Below are 15186 nucleotides of genomic sequence, written 5' to 3' on the forward strand. Positions count from 1 at the left end.
GTCTTCCCAGCTGCCCTTGCACTTCAAGGCACTCGATGCCAAAGAAGCAGAAACTGTGTCCTGGTAATGCTTCACTGTTTTCTGGACCGTTTCCAGCCTTCGGGCTCACTGATCTCAAACTTGTACGATAGGTTAAAAGCAAAAGGTTCAGTCTATTCCTTTTGTTTGGCACATTAATACAAGAGCCAGCTCTGCTTGTAAACCAACCACCAAACCATATAGCAAGTCTGTTATTTGCATTGTCTGGTTAGTTCGTCTGGTAGCCATGAATCGTCAAAGAGGGATCAAATAGCCTGTTTTTATTTATTCACATCAGGTAAAATGTGAGTTCACCTAGAGAGATGGTGAAAAAGGAGGGTAGTCGACTTCAAAGCACTCAATACGGTTGCCAAGCTGTTCACACATCTTCATTCCCTGTGCTTAAACTGGTAACATGCACCAAAAAAACAATAAATGTGTTTATAGAGATGTTACACAGCCATCTCCTTTAACACCATAATATTTTGACAATATAAGGAAGTTAGGAACAGAGGATGATCTGTTATGTTTCTCATATACTTGAGTTATGTATCTATTCAAAGTATGTAGGTGTGTATACTGTATGTACACTCTTCACCACATAGGGTTATATCTAGGTGTGTGTATATACTTATTTCACTGTCTTACGTTCTACAACTGAGCTTCTTGTGTTGTGGTATCAGCCATCCCCACTAGTTCCCCACCCTATCATTCAAAGGCATGTAACAATCACTGTATTTAAAGAATTCATACAGCATATAGCGCAAGATTTAATGGACAGATCAGCCTACAGAAACTTTGCAAGAGAGAGCAATAAGAATGTTAAGGTAATATATTGGACAAGATACCCTTTTTGGTCAATGTCACAATTCCTAAACTACTTTTTTATAAGAAGCGGTGGCATTTTTCAGTCCTTAGTTAAAATAATAATAACATTTCTACATCATGATGTTAACAACATGAAGTGACACCTTTTTCAGAATAGGGGCTGAACTATGTTTTCTTTTCCCCCATGTCTGGCTCTGCCCGCTCTACTGCCATTCGGACGTGGCACTGATACACCCACCAGGAGGATTAGGGAAGGTTTAGTAACTGTGCCAGCCTCGTTCCCTGTGCCACCCCTTCCCTCGGCACCGAGGGGGGTCCCGCTTGGCATGGCAAGGTGAACTAGCCTCTGATTGATGGGCATGGTTTCAGCCCGCTACTGTGCTCCCCAAGGCCCGTGCCTCCCTTTCCTTTCTCCTACTGCTGTCTTGGCAGTGGTGCCCACCTCCTCTTCCATGCCAGGCAGCCAGCTAAAGCTCCTGGTGGGCACATCAATTACATAGCGGCACCTCCCCTCTTTTCTCATGTCTATCTGTGGGTCTGTCTACTGTCTCAGACGGTGCCAATCTGGTCCCTCTCCATCTCCACTGCTGTCTATAGCTATCTCCTGTGTGTGTGTGTGTGTGTGTGTGTGTGTGTGTGTGTGTGTGTGTGTGTGTGTGTGTGTGTGTGTGTGTGTGTGTGTGTGTGTGTGTGTGTGTGGTTTTACACCCATGTTCACAGATATATCTTTGCATATGCACAAATGCACATGTATTCATGCACACACTCCTGCTCCCTCTCTTCTAGGCAGGTCATAATGGTTGGTGGGAAAATCCTCCCCAGAGAGCACTCATTGCCACAGGCTCAGCTGTACAATAGGCTCAGGTGTGTGCATATATGTGCGTGTGTGTGGTTTCCTTTGCATGGCTGCTTTTTGCTGTTTAAAATTTCTTTATTTACTGCTTAATTATCTATTGCTTCGTGTGACTGCCTTATAAATGAGGGTTTCAAAAGTACAAATAGTAGGAAAATAACAAGCATCGTGATCAGACTGCATTCTGTTTCTGAAGTCGATTAACATGAATATTTCAACCTTTCTTTGGATTTTGGCGGCTAGTTGCTCTTGGCAAATCATGAATGATTTACTCGCAGCGATCGTACGCCATCTGGAGTCTTCATCAGATTATTGTCTTTTATTTTAAGCAGTCAAATCAAGGAATTTGATTTGGTTTTTAAGGAATAAAGACGAAGTCATGTTTCTCCTTAGGTAGGCTAATACTGATAAATAATCTGAAATAATTGTAGAAATATTGCAAATTCACAAATAACATATTGCTTAATAATAATATATCTTAAATTCTTAACCATAGGTGTTAACGGTTTTAACCCTTTTTTTTCCTTTAAAATTGTGTCCGGCTAAATGAGGTATAGCTAAATAAGAAAACATATTATTCTGAAGCTGAAGACAAAGTCAAAGGCGTGTGTCAAAGTATGTCACTCACCTACGACGATACAGTACGGAAGCCCGGAAGGGGAAGCTGGGAAACGGAAACGGGTAGTGGGGCACAATGGCGGCGGGGCCTGGTGTTTCTATGCAGAGCGGCAGCCCTGCGAGAGAACTTTCTCTCTCTGTTCAGCAAGCAGGGAACCAGAATCATGGAGATCGGATCAGATTCGAAGAGGTAACAGGTAAGAGTGTGACCCGTGCTTTGATTTCGTTACTGATTGTTGTTATAATGATCTGGCTGCTGGACAGAGCGACACAGGCTAACAGCTAACGTTAACAGCTAACCTAACCGACTCTGTAACGTTAACGTTTTTATGTATGTTTTTGACATAAAATTGTGTGAACTTATAGCTCTTTGGGTAACCAAAAAAGTCAATAAGGTACACTCGTGAAACGCAAGTGTATGGCACTGGGCAGGGTGTCATGTTTGTTAAAGTTGCAGCTGGCTTCTTGTAGTGAGCAAATAGCTAGCATTAGCAATTCGCTAACATCAACGTTGTAGAAATACTAACGTTTGAGACACAAAGGTCTCTGTTGGCACTGAACAAGTGTGGCTTATTTTGACTAGTAACTTAGCTAAGTGTTGAACAAAGAATGCAAGTCGACTCACCTATCTAATATGAACTAACGCTAACAAAACTTTAGCAATGGAACCTAGTAGTAGCTAGCTCATTATGACAGGATATGATAAACAAAACATTAGCCTCTGTTTCGTTGACACCATATGTCTTTTTGACCATACTGACAGTCGGAGGTGGCGCGGAATGCTGATGTGATAGTTTTTCGGGACATCATAACTTGATTGATTAACGTCTTAATGGCAAAAGCCCTATTGATGCCCCAAGAATCAGAAATATAATGAAGACATTATGTTAGTTGTACTATCGGTGGGAAACTCAGAGAAACGCTTGTACTTTGAAGTATTTGTTTTGGTTGAGCCCTCTTACATAACAAGTGTAGATTTAACTGTCATGATTTATTGCTGATCTTAGCTACCCTTAATTTACATTACTTAACTATTACAACCTAAAATGTGTAGTTTGGATTCACTGAACAGGGAGTCATGCTCTCAATTCAATTATTTTGACCACATTCTATTATCATAAATAAAACCTATACACGCAAGAAACCTAAATGTTCTGAGCTGATTATTTATGTACATACAGTTTATAAGATACAACTAGCTAAAACTAATGCAGTCTGATATAACAGTCCTTCAACAAATCCACCCTTCATGTGTTAAGTTTTTGTTGTTTTTAGAGAGGCGTTGATTCAACTTAATGATCATTGTGGAGAATGTAGTTTGTTGTATACCTAATGGAAACTGATTGTATTTTGTCTGCTAGGGGTGGAAAAAAAAATTTATACAGCATTGTATCGTGATATTTTCTGTGTCAATACTTTATCGATATACAGACGCTAAGTATTCAATTCAATTTATTTATAGTATCAAATCATAACAACAGTTATCTCGAGGCACTTTACAGATAGAGTAGGTCTAGACCACACTCTATAATTTCCAAAGCCCCAACAATTACAGTAATTCCCTCAAAAGCAAGCATTAGCAGTGACTGTTGCGACAGTGGCAAGGAAAAACTCCCTTTTAGGAAGAAACCTCGGCAGACCCAGACTCTTGGTAGGCGGTGTCTGACGGGGCCGGTTGGGGGTGTGATGATAGTCACATTAAAGGTAATGGAACAGTAACTTCGAAGGTAGTTGTTGTAGTTCATGTCATAGCAGGGCACATTGTGGCATACTGAGTAGTGCAGTCTCCTATACCGGATCCTGACTACTCTGTGTGTATGAACATCGTAGCAGGGCGTTGCGGGATGTAACATGGTGCTGCAGAACATGGGTGGATGCAGCGGACGCAGCAGGACGCAGCTGGGCATTGCAGGGAATCGCAGAGCATAGCTCTGCGAAGAAGACACATAAGGACTCCGGGGAGTAAACTCCCCAGAGCTAGGTTAGTAGCAAGCAGTTCTGGGACAGGATGCATACAAAAGGAAACAAGTGAAAACAGAGATGAGAGAGCAGCTCAGTGTCTCATAGGAAGGAAGGAACTTCCCCGGTAGTCTAGAATTATAATAGCATAACTAAAATCTATTATGATATATGTGTTGGTCAGTTTGTCTGCTTGACAATCCCATTTTTCAGCAATACAATTGAAGTGAGATGAACAAACAGAGAAATGTAATTTTTTAGATAAGAAATTAGAGGTGAAATTAGATGTATTGTATATAAATAATCGATGCATCGAATCGTGGACATGGACGATGCTGCATCGATAATCGGCAGGCTCATAATCGATTATTTCTGTTTACAATTTAATGTAGGCCTAACAACATTTCTGTTTACATATTCTGTTATGTTTTGCACATTCAGGAAGTGCTAAGTGCTGTAGTTTTATGTATCCAATTTATTTAGTATTAGAGCACTTCAGAATGTTTTGTTTTTGAAGCTTGAAAAGCTATGAATTAATTATCCTGCATGGCTTTAATGGAAACATTTATTTGACGCATCGTGATGCATCGAGATATCTAATAGAATCGCTGACATGATAATCGAATCGGGAGATCAGTGAAGATTCACACCTCTATTTGAAATTGGGAAAAATTTGACATTTGAAAAAAGGTAATACATTCAGTATATATACAGTATATATCGCGGAATATTGCAATATGTTTAAAATCACAATTATATTGTGTCGTGACATACGTATCATGATGATATTGTATCATGAGGCCTCTGATTCCCACCCCTGCAGTCTGCAGTTGAATGTATCAACAAAAACAAAATGCACTTCTTCATGTACATATATTATGTACATATGGTTGTTATGAGATTGTTGGTTACTCATATACTTGTTTAATTTTGTTTCAATAGAAAAAAAAAAGTGCTATGGATGATGAATGGCTGTCACTCAGTTATAACAATTATGTTGTTATATGATAATAAGATCTTCTGTAAAGATGTTCGGAAGATGTTGGAAAATTGTGAATGTCAAATGCAATGGTTAGTTTCCATGACATGGTGTTCGGGTTGCATTTTCATGCTTTTCATGTGTTGAAAAGCAAAGTGAAATGAACGTGTGGGGAAACTCGCATTTAGCCCTGCACCTAGATCACTGCCCATTTTTGGTGAAAATAGGGTTTTTTTAGGACTGAGATGGAATCAGTGTGGTGAGGCTGGAATATCTTTAAAATATTAGGACAATAAATGTGTAGGCCTACAACTTGCATTTTTGTTTACCTGTTATCTTGCATCTTTTTTCAGAGGCAGAGAAGCAGAGTCGCATGGCTGCTTTGCTGGAGAAGCTTCATGCCAAACACAATGCTTCACGGCCATGGCAGGAGACCTGCAAGGTTGTGCGTCAGGCCATGGTGAGACAGACACATCTTTCTCTAAAAGAAAATCATTTTAATTTACAAAGCACCTTTTTTAATATACAAAAACTAGTAATTCTTAAAGACCTTGAAAAATGCCACGAACGCACATAATATCCATAATGCATCTTGGAAAAGTGTATTTGACAACTCTCCAGTACCCACATGAGAGACTCACTACCAACCTGTTCATTATCCATGTTTAGCAATTAATCACTTAATTGCACAAAAAGATTTTTTCTCTAATAACTTATCTGCTGGGCCTGTGAAACTATGGTAGTGACATTTAAATCCCTGACCTATGGTGCTGACTAAGCCAGTGAAAAAAAACTTTAACATCAGATTGTGTTGATTAAGCACTTTTATCTTTTCTCAGCTATTATCTCACTCCTCTGTTTTACATCACAATGTGTCCCAGGAGAAACGTGGTGTGATGAATACTGCAGGTCACCAGCTCCTGCTGACCTGCTTGGAAACCCTGCAGAGAGCGCTGAAAGGTGAGGCTGTCAACTCAAAGGACAGAAACACAACGGAGAGCAGGGCAACATTTTCCATTAGAATGTGTTATTTTCCATCATTAGACAGGGAAACGCAACTGTACATAGACTGAAATTAACTGTTGAACATTCTAGTCAATTTTAATGGAAAGTACCAGTGGTACTGACAAGCTGTTTTAGGACAAACTAATAATGTAAAAGTATTTTTTTTTATATATATATATATATATAACCAACTGCCATTACTTAAATGCAGCCTGCTTTACTTGCCTTTTGCTTTGAGTGTCTTGCATAGATTGCAAAGATCAACAATTTCATGAAATAGCCTTTTATATGATTTTTAAAATGTCCCCGTTCTTCTCTGCCTTCTTTTTCAGTTTCATCTCTGCCCTCCATGACAGATCGTCTAGAATCCATCGCTCGGCAAAACATGTTAGTTCTTTCCCTTTTGTCAAGTAAAGGACACATAGAGGCTGATTGCAGATTGTTGTTGTTGTATGTACTGAGCCCTTGTGATACTGTGTTTTTTTTTTAATCTTCTCTGAACAGGCTTGGCTCTCACCTCAGCCCATCAGGGACAGAGTGTTACATCACATCAGACATGTTTTATGTGGAGGTGCAGCTGGACACCAATGGCCAGCTAGTCGACGTCAAGGTGGCTCATCAGGGAGAAAACCCAACGGTCAGTTTAATGTAACTTCCATATGGCTGTGTCAGATAAGAGTCAAGTTGGTGGTTGTTTATCATAAATTCTACACTTGCATATTACAATTTAGTTCCTTTATTGCTTTATTTAATTTGTTCTTGGTGAAGACGTTGTCCTCAAAAGCGTATTTGATTTGTATTTGTTGGTCACAGAGTTGTCCTGAGCTGATTCAGCATCTACGGTAAGTAGAAACCACATTTCTTATTTCTGTTCAATGGAGTGATGCAGGCCTCTGTGAGAAATACTTTCATTTGTCTGAAAGCTGTCTAAACCACATCCTCTCCTGCTTCTCATCAGGGAAAAGAACTTTGAAGAGTTTTCCAAACATCTGAAGGGACTGGTCGAACTATACAAGCTCCCTGGGGACAAGTAAGTAGACTTGTAAGCTGTAAGGGTGTCTGCTTAAAGCCCACCTAAATACTGATTAAAGTCTGTTGTTTTACAAGAGACAAATACCACATCTTTATGATTATTATTGTTTGTGTGTCAGTTATATCTAATTATCTTACTTCATCTTTGTGTTTTAGTAAGCTGAAAACCAAGATGTATATAGCACTACAGTCTTTGGAGCTTGATCTCACCAAAATGATGCACATGTTTAGGTAAGTTCACAAAATCACTTTGTGTTGCCTTGTACAGCATCCTTAGTATCTTTTGGCTACTAGCATACTGTATATAATATACAATTTAGTATTTAAGCTGTGATCACTCAGAGTCGTGCAGGGGAGACCATTCAGAATGTTAAAGGGCACAATTGCTGATTTTGGAGTGTGTAATATTATCAGAATGTAACCTGGTAAATTATACAATTAACGGGTAGTATAAATTAGTACTTTGGAGTAAAAGCCCCAATTTTAGCATCTTTTGTAAGGCACTAACTTTTGACGTGTTTTCTAGGTTAGCAACCAATGCTAATGCAGTGGAGACTATTCTTCATGGCAGTGTGGGCTTGCTGACAGCCAGGAGTGGTGGCCATCTTGTTTCTCTTCAGTGTTACGTGTCCCCTTATGACATATTTGAGGAGGGACCGGGCACACAGCTCAATTTACCAGACGGCAATGGTAAGTCCATAGAGGAACTGGATGAATTCATCCACATGATTTGTTAAGGATTGTAACTATCCTTGTGTGCACACTGGATAATCTTTGCAGTTCCACGCTCTCTGGGTGTCAGTGTTTCTGTGACAATCGAGGGAACCTCTGCCGTCTACAAGCTCCCAATCGCCCCACTCATCACTGGATCCCACCCAGTGGATAACAAGGGGTAAGAAAGTGTACATCCCTTATTATATTTAGTGACCTTTTAAATCCTGCAATAAGCAACCTCTAAATCTGTGTAAGAAGTATCGGCATGCAAAATAAATGCATTAAACGTGCATAAATGCACCACTCTTTGACACAATGAGGCAATCATCTGAGGGTTATTTTAGTGTCCCAATGCAGAACTAGTAGAGAACAGAGAGAGACAGCTGATTTAATTTATTTTTGGTTTATTTCAGGACACCTTCCTTTTCCACTGTGACCAACTCCAACTGTGTGGACCTGCCAGCTTGTTTTTTCCTCAAGATGAACCGCCCAATGCCTTTCTCACTGTCATTTATTCAGAGGCTGGGAAATGCTAGTTGTGCGTATCAATCACAAGTCATAAATATGTACTTAAAGCACAATGCTCATTTTGTTTGATAATTTGGACTTCAATCTCTTTCCATTTTTTCACAGCGATCCCAGTGTTTGAGAGCTCCCCCAGCCTCTCACCTCTCTGCCGGTTAATTGTCCAGAGCCAACGTCGGCTCCTGGAGGAGGGCAGCTCCACGCCGCCGCCATCTCACAACATGCACTTCTATTCTGTGAGCAGACACAATCAATACTTAATAATATAATATAATATAATAATATACTTAATAATTGTCTTCTTACCTTCTTATTCTTACTACATCCTGTGCTTTATTGTTTCATGATTGTTCTGTTAAAGAAATATTGTAACACCCCTCTGCTTGTTTTTCTCGGTCACTTATTGGAATTTAAGCCTGCTCTATTTTTGGGCTTTTTGTGGGTCAATGTTAAACCATCAACATTACCACATTATTACAGAGCTATTCTTACAATTATTATGACAATTTCTCTCTGTCAGGATTTCTATCGCAGCAAGTGTCTGTATAGTGCCCTTCGTTCTGCCTTTTTGTTTGACATGTTGTGATCTACAACATCTGTACTATCCTCTGCCAACTTGTCTTTATACACATTTGGAAAACAGAAGTTTAGTGAAAATGTATCTTTTTGTTATTCTGCAAATAAATGAATGGTTTTAGATGGCTCTTTGCTGCTCATGAACAACAGCTACATTCATGGTCTGTAGTTTGTAAAGGAAAACATTGATTAAGAAAGAATAAAGAAGAATAAAGCCAATACAGAGATTGTAGATTGTTAATCTACAGAAATCTGCTTTGTGTAATAAAAGTGCTGTATTTATGCTTTCACAGGTGTTGCCAGATCAGCAACACTGTTACTTCCTGAACGGTGATGCCCCAGTGCAAGACGGTCATTCTCTTCAAGGAGCACTTGTGTCCAAGATCCCCTTCCGCCACCCAGCACAAGTGCCACTCTTGTTGGATATCATCCGGCACCAGGCAGCCTATAACACCTTGATTGGCAGCTGTGTGAAACAAACTTCCATCAAAGAAGGTAAGTAGCTGGCCCCTAATTTACTGTGTTTGGTCAATCAACAACATGTACTCTTTTTTTTTTTTTTTTTTTATTTTTTTTATTTTTTTTTGTGTGTGTGTGTGCATCTGATGTATTAAATTTGACGAGTGTAGCATTTTTGCTGTTGTTTCTCAGACAGTGCAGGTCTGCTGCAGTTTGAAGTATGTCCTCTTACCGACTCGAGTTTCAGCGTCTCTTTTCAGCATCCGGTCAATGAGTCATTAGTCTGTGGTGAGCATCACTTTTACAAAATCTCAGTAATCCAGCATGTTATTATTACTTGCACTTTCCTTGGATGATAGTGACGCCACAATGTATGACTTGTGGAATCTGTTGCAAAGTCAGTCTTTAGCTTTCTGAGTCCTCTGTTCTATCTGACCTCCTTCCTCTAGTGGTAATGGAGGTGATTGACTCCAGACAGGTATCCTGCAAGCTATATAAAGGACTATCAGATGCTCTGATCTGCACTGATGAATTCATCACCAAAGTGGTCCAGAGGTGAGTTTCTTAATTCCTCCTGAATGCATAAATGTGGTTAGTATGTTTTTTTAATGGTAATTATTTCCCTCCCCCCGTAGATGCATGTCCATACCTGTAACCATGCGGGCCATTCGGAGGAAAGCTGAGACCATCCAGGCAGACACTCCAGCCCTCTCACTAATCGCACAGACAGTGGAGATCATGGTGAAGAATAACCTGCCACCCTCTGGTAGTCCCACCTACAACATGGCAGCAGGCGATGTAACTAACCCTATGGGACTGCCTGGGCTCACAGGGGGCAACACACCTACCGGAGGAGGACCCTCTGGGGGACCTAATTTTGGAGGTGCAATTACTTCACTTTTTGGGGTTTCCAGAACCCAAGTGCAAGCCCAAGGAGGAGAATGCCTAACCCAAGGAGGGGTGGCTGGCCAACAACAGTTGCAGCAGCAACAACAACAGCCTGGTCAAGGCCATTCAGATGACTACAACAAAGTCACTCAGAATCCCATACTGACAAGTCTATTACAGATAACTGGAAGTGTGGGCTCTAGTCCCAGCTCCCAGAATGCACCACCACCCCACCAAACTCCACCCCCAACATCCTCCCCTGCCAGCAACACCAAGAGTCATCCTATGTTGATGAACTTGTTGAAAGACAACCCCACACAAGATTTTGCCACTCTGTATGGTTCTAGTCCATTAGAGAGGCAGAATTCTTCATCTGGCTCCCCACGGACCGAGAGCATGGGTGGAACATGCCCTGGGAGTAGCACAAAAGGGAAGAAGAAGCGTCCACGGGGGACCGAAAAGGGTGGCGTGATGCCTGGAACTGCTGCAGGAGGTGGCGGTTTAGGCATGAAATCGCAACAGGGATCTTCAGTGCCGCAGCACCACCATCAAGTCTCTCATGAGGATGACTTCCACCGTGAGCTCCTCTCTATGGATGTGGACGCATCTCAAAATTCTATCTTTGATGTTAACCTGACTGGTGATGGCCTAGACACGCCCCATAGCATCACTCCGGCACCTAGCCAATGTGGAACACCGCCCTCTGGCCCCAGCATGCCTTATTCACAGGCTCATGTCCAGTCTCAGCAACAGCAACCACCAGGTGCTGTACCACCTCGTATGGTCCGCCTCTCTAGCTCTGATAGCATCGGACCTGATATCACAGAAATCTTGTCAGATTTGCCCGAGCAGACAGGCAAAGGCAGTGGTGGGAGCCATGGGCAGCATCCTATGGGCAGCGGTGGGGAGGATGGAGGACCCCTAGGTACCCCCATCCGTGACTCCTCCAGCTCTGGGCAGGGCAGCGCAGTGTTTGACTCAGCTGACATTTTTAACACCAACAGCAATGAGAATCCTTTTACTGATGCTGCTGACCTGATTGCTGAGGCAGCTGCAACTGCTGCCACGCCCACCAGCGATTCTTCTTCCACCAACTTCTTTCCTGATGCTGCTGACTTCAACCCTGACCTCCTGACCTCAGGCCATGGCTTCTCCCAGAACTACTTTGATGACAGCTCTCCAAGTGCAGATGGAGACATGGACCTGGTCAAGGGTTTTGGGGGAAGTAGCCAGCAGAATACCCCATCAGGAACACCACAGAATCCCACTCCACATGGGCAGAGTACCCCAGAGCCTTCACTGAAGGACCCTTTTGATATGGGGATAGTTTTTGGAGGTGGTGGTGGTAAACCACTTCTGGGGCAAGCTCCTGATTTGGGAGACACGCATGGTGGTGGGTCACAAAGCCCCCTGATAATGGGCCTTGCAGCGGCATGTGCTGATTTTAAAAGTTCAGAACCAAAAGTTAAACCACAACAGGGACTAATGCGAACAAAGGATGAAAATGGGGGTAGCGGAGGGAGCAGTTCTGGGATGGGGAGCAGTTCAACAGAGGGCAAACAGGTCAAACGCAGCAGGACACCGTCCAGTGAGGGAAAGTCTAAAGAGAAGCCTCCCAAACGCAAAAAGCTTGACCCTGATGGAAAGTCTCCCTCTCACAGCTCAGGGGGACGTCCATACACACCTCCTAGTGGTGGCTCAGGCTCTGGGGGAAGCATAAGTGGAGGAGGCTCCAAGTCTCCCGGTAGCTCAGGACGCTCACAAACGCCTCCTGGTGGTGCCACACCTCCAATTCCCAAAATCACTATTCAGATTCCAAAAGGGACCATAACTGGGGGAAAAACTTCATCCCATAGTGGATACACCTCTAGCAGCTCAGCCACAAGCAGCACAGGTGGAGCAGGGGGAACGAGCAGCAGCAAAAGCCATCATTCTCACTCATCATCTTCTGGGAAGATCAAGTCCAAAGAAGGCTCCACAACACAAGGCAACAGCTCCAAGCCAGGTAGTGCAGGAATAGGGAGTGGAGGTGGGGCATCCCAGTCGAAAGGCTCCTCCCAAGGAATGGGTGTTGGCAAACCAGGATCCTCCCCAATCACCAAACATGGGCTGTCTGGGCCTGGAGGTAGTGGTAGTGGAATTGGAAGTGGTAGTAAGATGAAGCCTCAGGGGGGCAAGCCTCCTGGGTCTCTTATGAATCCCAACATAAAGCCCAACATCTCCCCATCTCACTCCCGCTCCAGTAGCTCTGGTGACAAATTGTCTTCCCCTATGAAAATGCAGCAGTCCCAGGTTCCAGGAACACCTCCTTCATCCAAGGCTAAATCGCCAATGGGCTCCGGAGGTGGCAGCTCTGGAGGGTCCAAGTCTTCTTCTGGTGGAGGCATGAGTTCCCAGAAGCCAATGGGTGGGAGCTCCTCCGGTTCCACTTCTTCCAGCTCCTCCTCATCCTCTGGTTCCATGACCTTCTCAGGAGGTTCCCAGTCTCAGTATGGGGGTGGTGGAGGTGGAAGTGGAGGAGGAGGAGGAGGGGCAGGAGGAGGTAGTGGAGGTGGTGCTGGAGGTGGAGGAAGCGGAGGTGGAAGTGGTGGAGGGGCTGGACAGAACAATGCAAACAACCCCAATGCCAAAGGGAAGTCTCCCAGTCGAAACAAGAAACCCTCTCTTACGGCAGTCATAGACAAACTGAAGAGTGTAGGTGGAGGAGGAGTGGGGGAGGATGGTTGTGAGGTAGGGCCACCAGTAGGGGGAACAGGTTCAGGATCTGCTCCCGGTGGTGGTGGTGGTTCTGGAAATGTTCCCGGCAGTGGACCTTCAAACATGGGACCTTCCAAGCATGCCTCATCTTCCCAGAGTGGCGAGTATAAGCGGGAAAAGTCTGATAAAGAGGCAAAGTCAAAAGTGTCTGTTTCTGGTGGGAACAGTGGGGATAAAAAGCTGATGGACCCAAAACCAGGAGGGGGGAGTGCGACCGGTCTGGCCAAAATTATCATTAGCAAACCTGATGGTGGCTCACCAAGCATCAAGGCCAAAGTGACCCTCCAGAAAGCAGTGGATGGATCTGGTGACTCTATGCGTCCCCAAATTTCTAGCCTCAAAGCTTCCCCCCTCTTCAGTGGCTCCACTCCCAAGCATGACCGCTCCTCCCCGAGCCACAGCCGCTCGCCAGGATACACCCCACTCAACCACGACAGCGAGAGCGAGTCGGGCAGTAGCTCAGTGGCCGAAAAGTCCCACCAGAACAGCCCCAGCTCGGACGACGACCAGACCATCCGCCCGCTTCCCCCTCAGGACTACATGAGTTCCATCCCTCTCAGCTCAGGGGAGAAGCACAAGAAACACAAGAAGGAGAAGAAAAAGCAGAAAGAGAGGGAACGAGAGAGGGACAGAGACCGAGAACGGGATAGGGACAAAGAGAAAAAGAAGTCATCTATGTCCATGGGGCCATCCTCGCATCCAATAAAAGCAGACAGTTGGTCCCGATCACCCATCTTAGCTTCAGATTCATCTTTGTCCATGCTGGGTTCAGAGCGTCCATCGCGGCCCAGTCCAATGTATATGAGGAACGAAGATGACGACCTCATGGACTCAGCCCTCACTGGCAACCTTTGATTTTATTATTTTTTCTCTCGCGTTTCTAACACATGCCTTTTTAACATACAAATTTAACTTCTATTTATTTAACTCAAGCCACAAATTGGAGGTGGATACAAAAAATATTGTGGCTCTCTGAGTGATCATTGTCCTGTTTTAATAGCTGTATTTTAATGTCACATTTTACTGTTCCAGTATCAGTGTATAATATCCGTGTGTTGGGATGCCAGTTGTATATGAAAGTGGTTATCCAAATACCAACAAATTTAAACAGTTTATTTTTGGAGAAATGGACATTATTCTTGTCTTTCCTGTGATGTCAGGTCTTTTCTTTTCACATTTAATAGATTTGCTGTTCATGTCATTTTTGTTACATACAAACCTATCAGATTGCCACTAAATAACTATGATGTCTTTAAAAAAAAAAAAAAAAAAAGTATTGTAAAGCAAGAAGGGTACAGTATTCAGTTGCCTTGTTTTTCAGATACAACTGGGTTTTTTAGATTTTCATACTGATACTGATTTTAAACTGTTGATAAGTAAGTTAGTCTAGGTAAAGAAGGCTGCAACTGATGATGATGATGATGATAATGATTGAGAAAAAGAGACATGCTGGTAATTTTTCAACTGTAGAAGTTTTGGAAGCTTGAAATAAATATTTCACTTCTGGAAAAAGTCACGTTTCTGTATTTTAACTTTGTCTCCTGCAGTGCGTCTCTCATAGTAACAGATCTATTTGTCCATATTACTTTCAATTTACAGTAATAATCTGTAAATACTACATTGATCAATTTAAAAATGATTGTTAAATGAATAGGTAGAGCTAGATCAAGGATTTTTTCACCTTGTGCAAGAGTCAACAGCTCAACTACAAAGCTACACTAGAGGGCAGCAGTGTATCAGGCTGCTTAGTCAGTGTTCGCAAAATCACGTGGTACCTGGTAATGGCTTACACGCTCCCAGAGGTGATGCGTAGAGGTTAAATGAAATGTCATGCTTTTATTCAGTTTTAGAGAAGATTTGTGATATCACAATGTAAGTACAGGGACAAAACAGAAGGAATGAAAATGCCAAAGATGCACAAAACAAATCCCTAAAATAAAAGATGAATTATTAAACGATCTCAGTGCATCATCCA

General features: G+C 42.8%; 1 protein-coding gene across 1 annotated transcript; it reads left to right on the plus strand.

Moving 5' to 3' along the window:
• The first annotated feature begins 2356 nt into the window (after nucleotides 1–2356).
• Nucleotides 2357–14723, plus strand: med1 (mediator complex subunit 1). The gene is made up of 16 exons (XM_039788942.1): nucleotides 2357–2514; nucleotides 5609–5715; nucleotides 6137–6215; nucleotides 6593–6647; nucleotides 6765–6897; nucleotides 7074–7102; nucleotides 7219–7290; nucleotides 7449–7523; nucleotides 7819–7982; nucleotides 8073–8184; nucleotides 8420–8544; nucleotides 8640–8767; nucleotides 9401–9602; nucleotides 9759–9854; nucleotides 10016–10121; nucleotides 10202–14723. Exons 1-16 carry the CDS (start codon nucleotides 2394–2396, stop codon nucleotides 14064–14066), a joined length of 5469 nt encoding a protein of 1822 aa, XP_039644876.1. The 5' UTR covers nucleotides 2357–2393; the 3' UTR covers nucleotides 14067–14723.
• The last annotated feature ends 463 nt before the right edge of the window (nucleotides 14724–15186 follow it).

This window comes from Perca fluviatilis, chromosome 21, assembly GCF_010015445.1.
Source record: "Perca fluviatilis chromosome 21, GENO_Pfluv_1.0, whole genome shotgun sequence".
In the NCBI taxonomy this organism is placed as follows: Eukaryota; Metazoa; Chordata; class Actinopteri; order Perciformes; family Percidae; genus Perca; species Perca fluviatilis.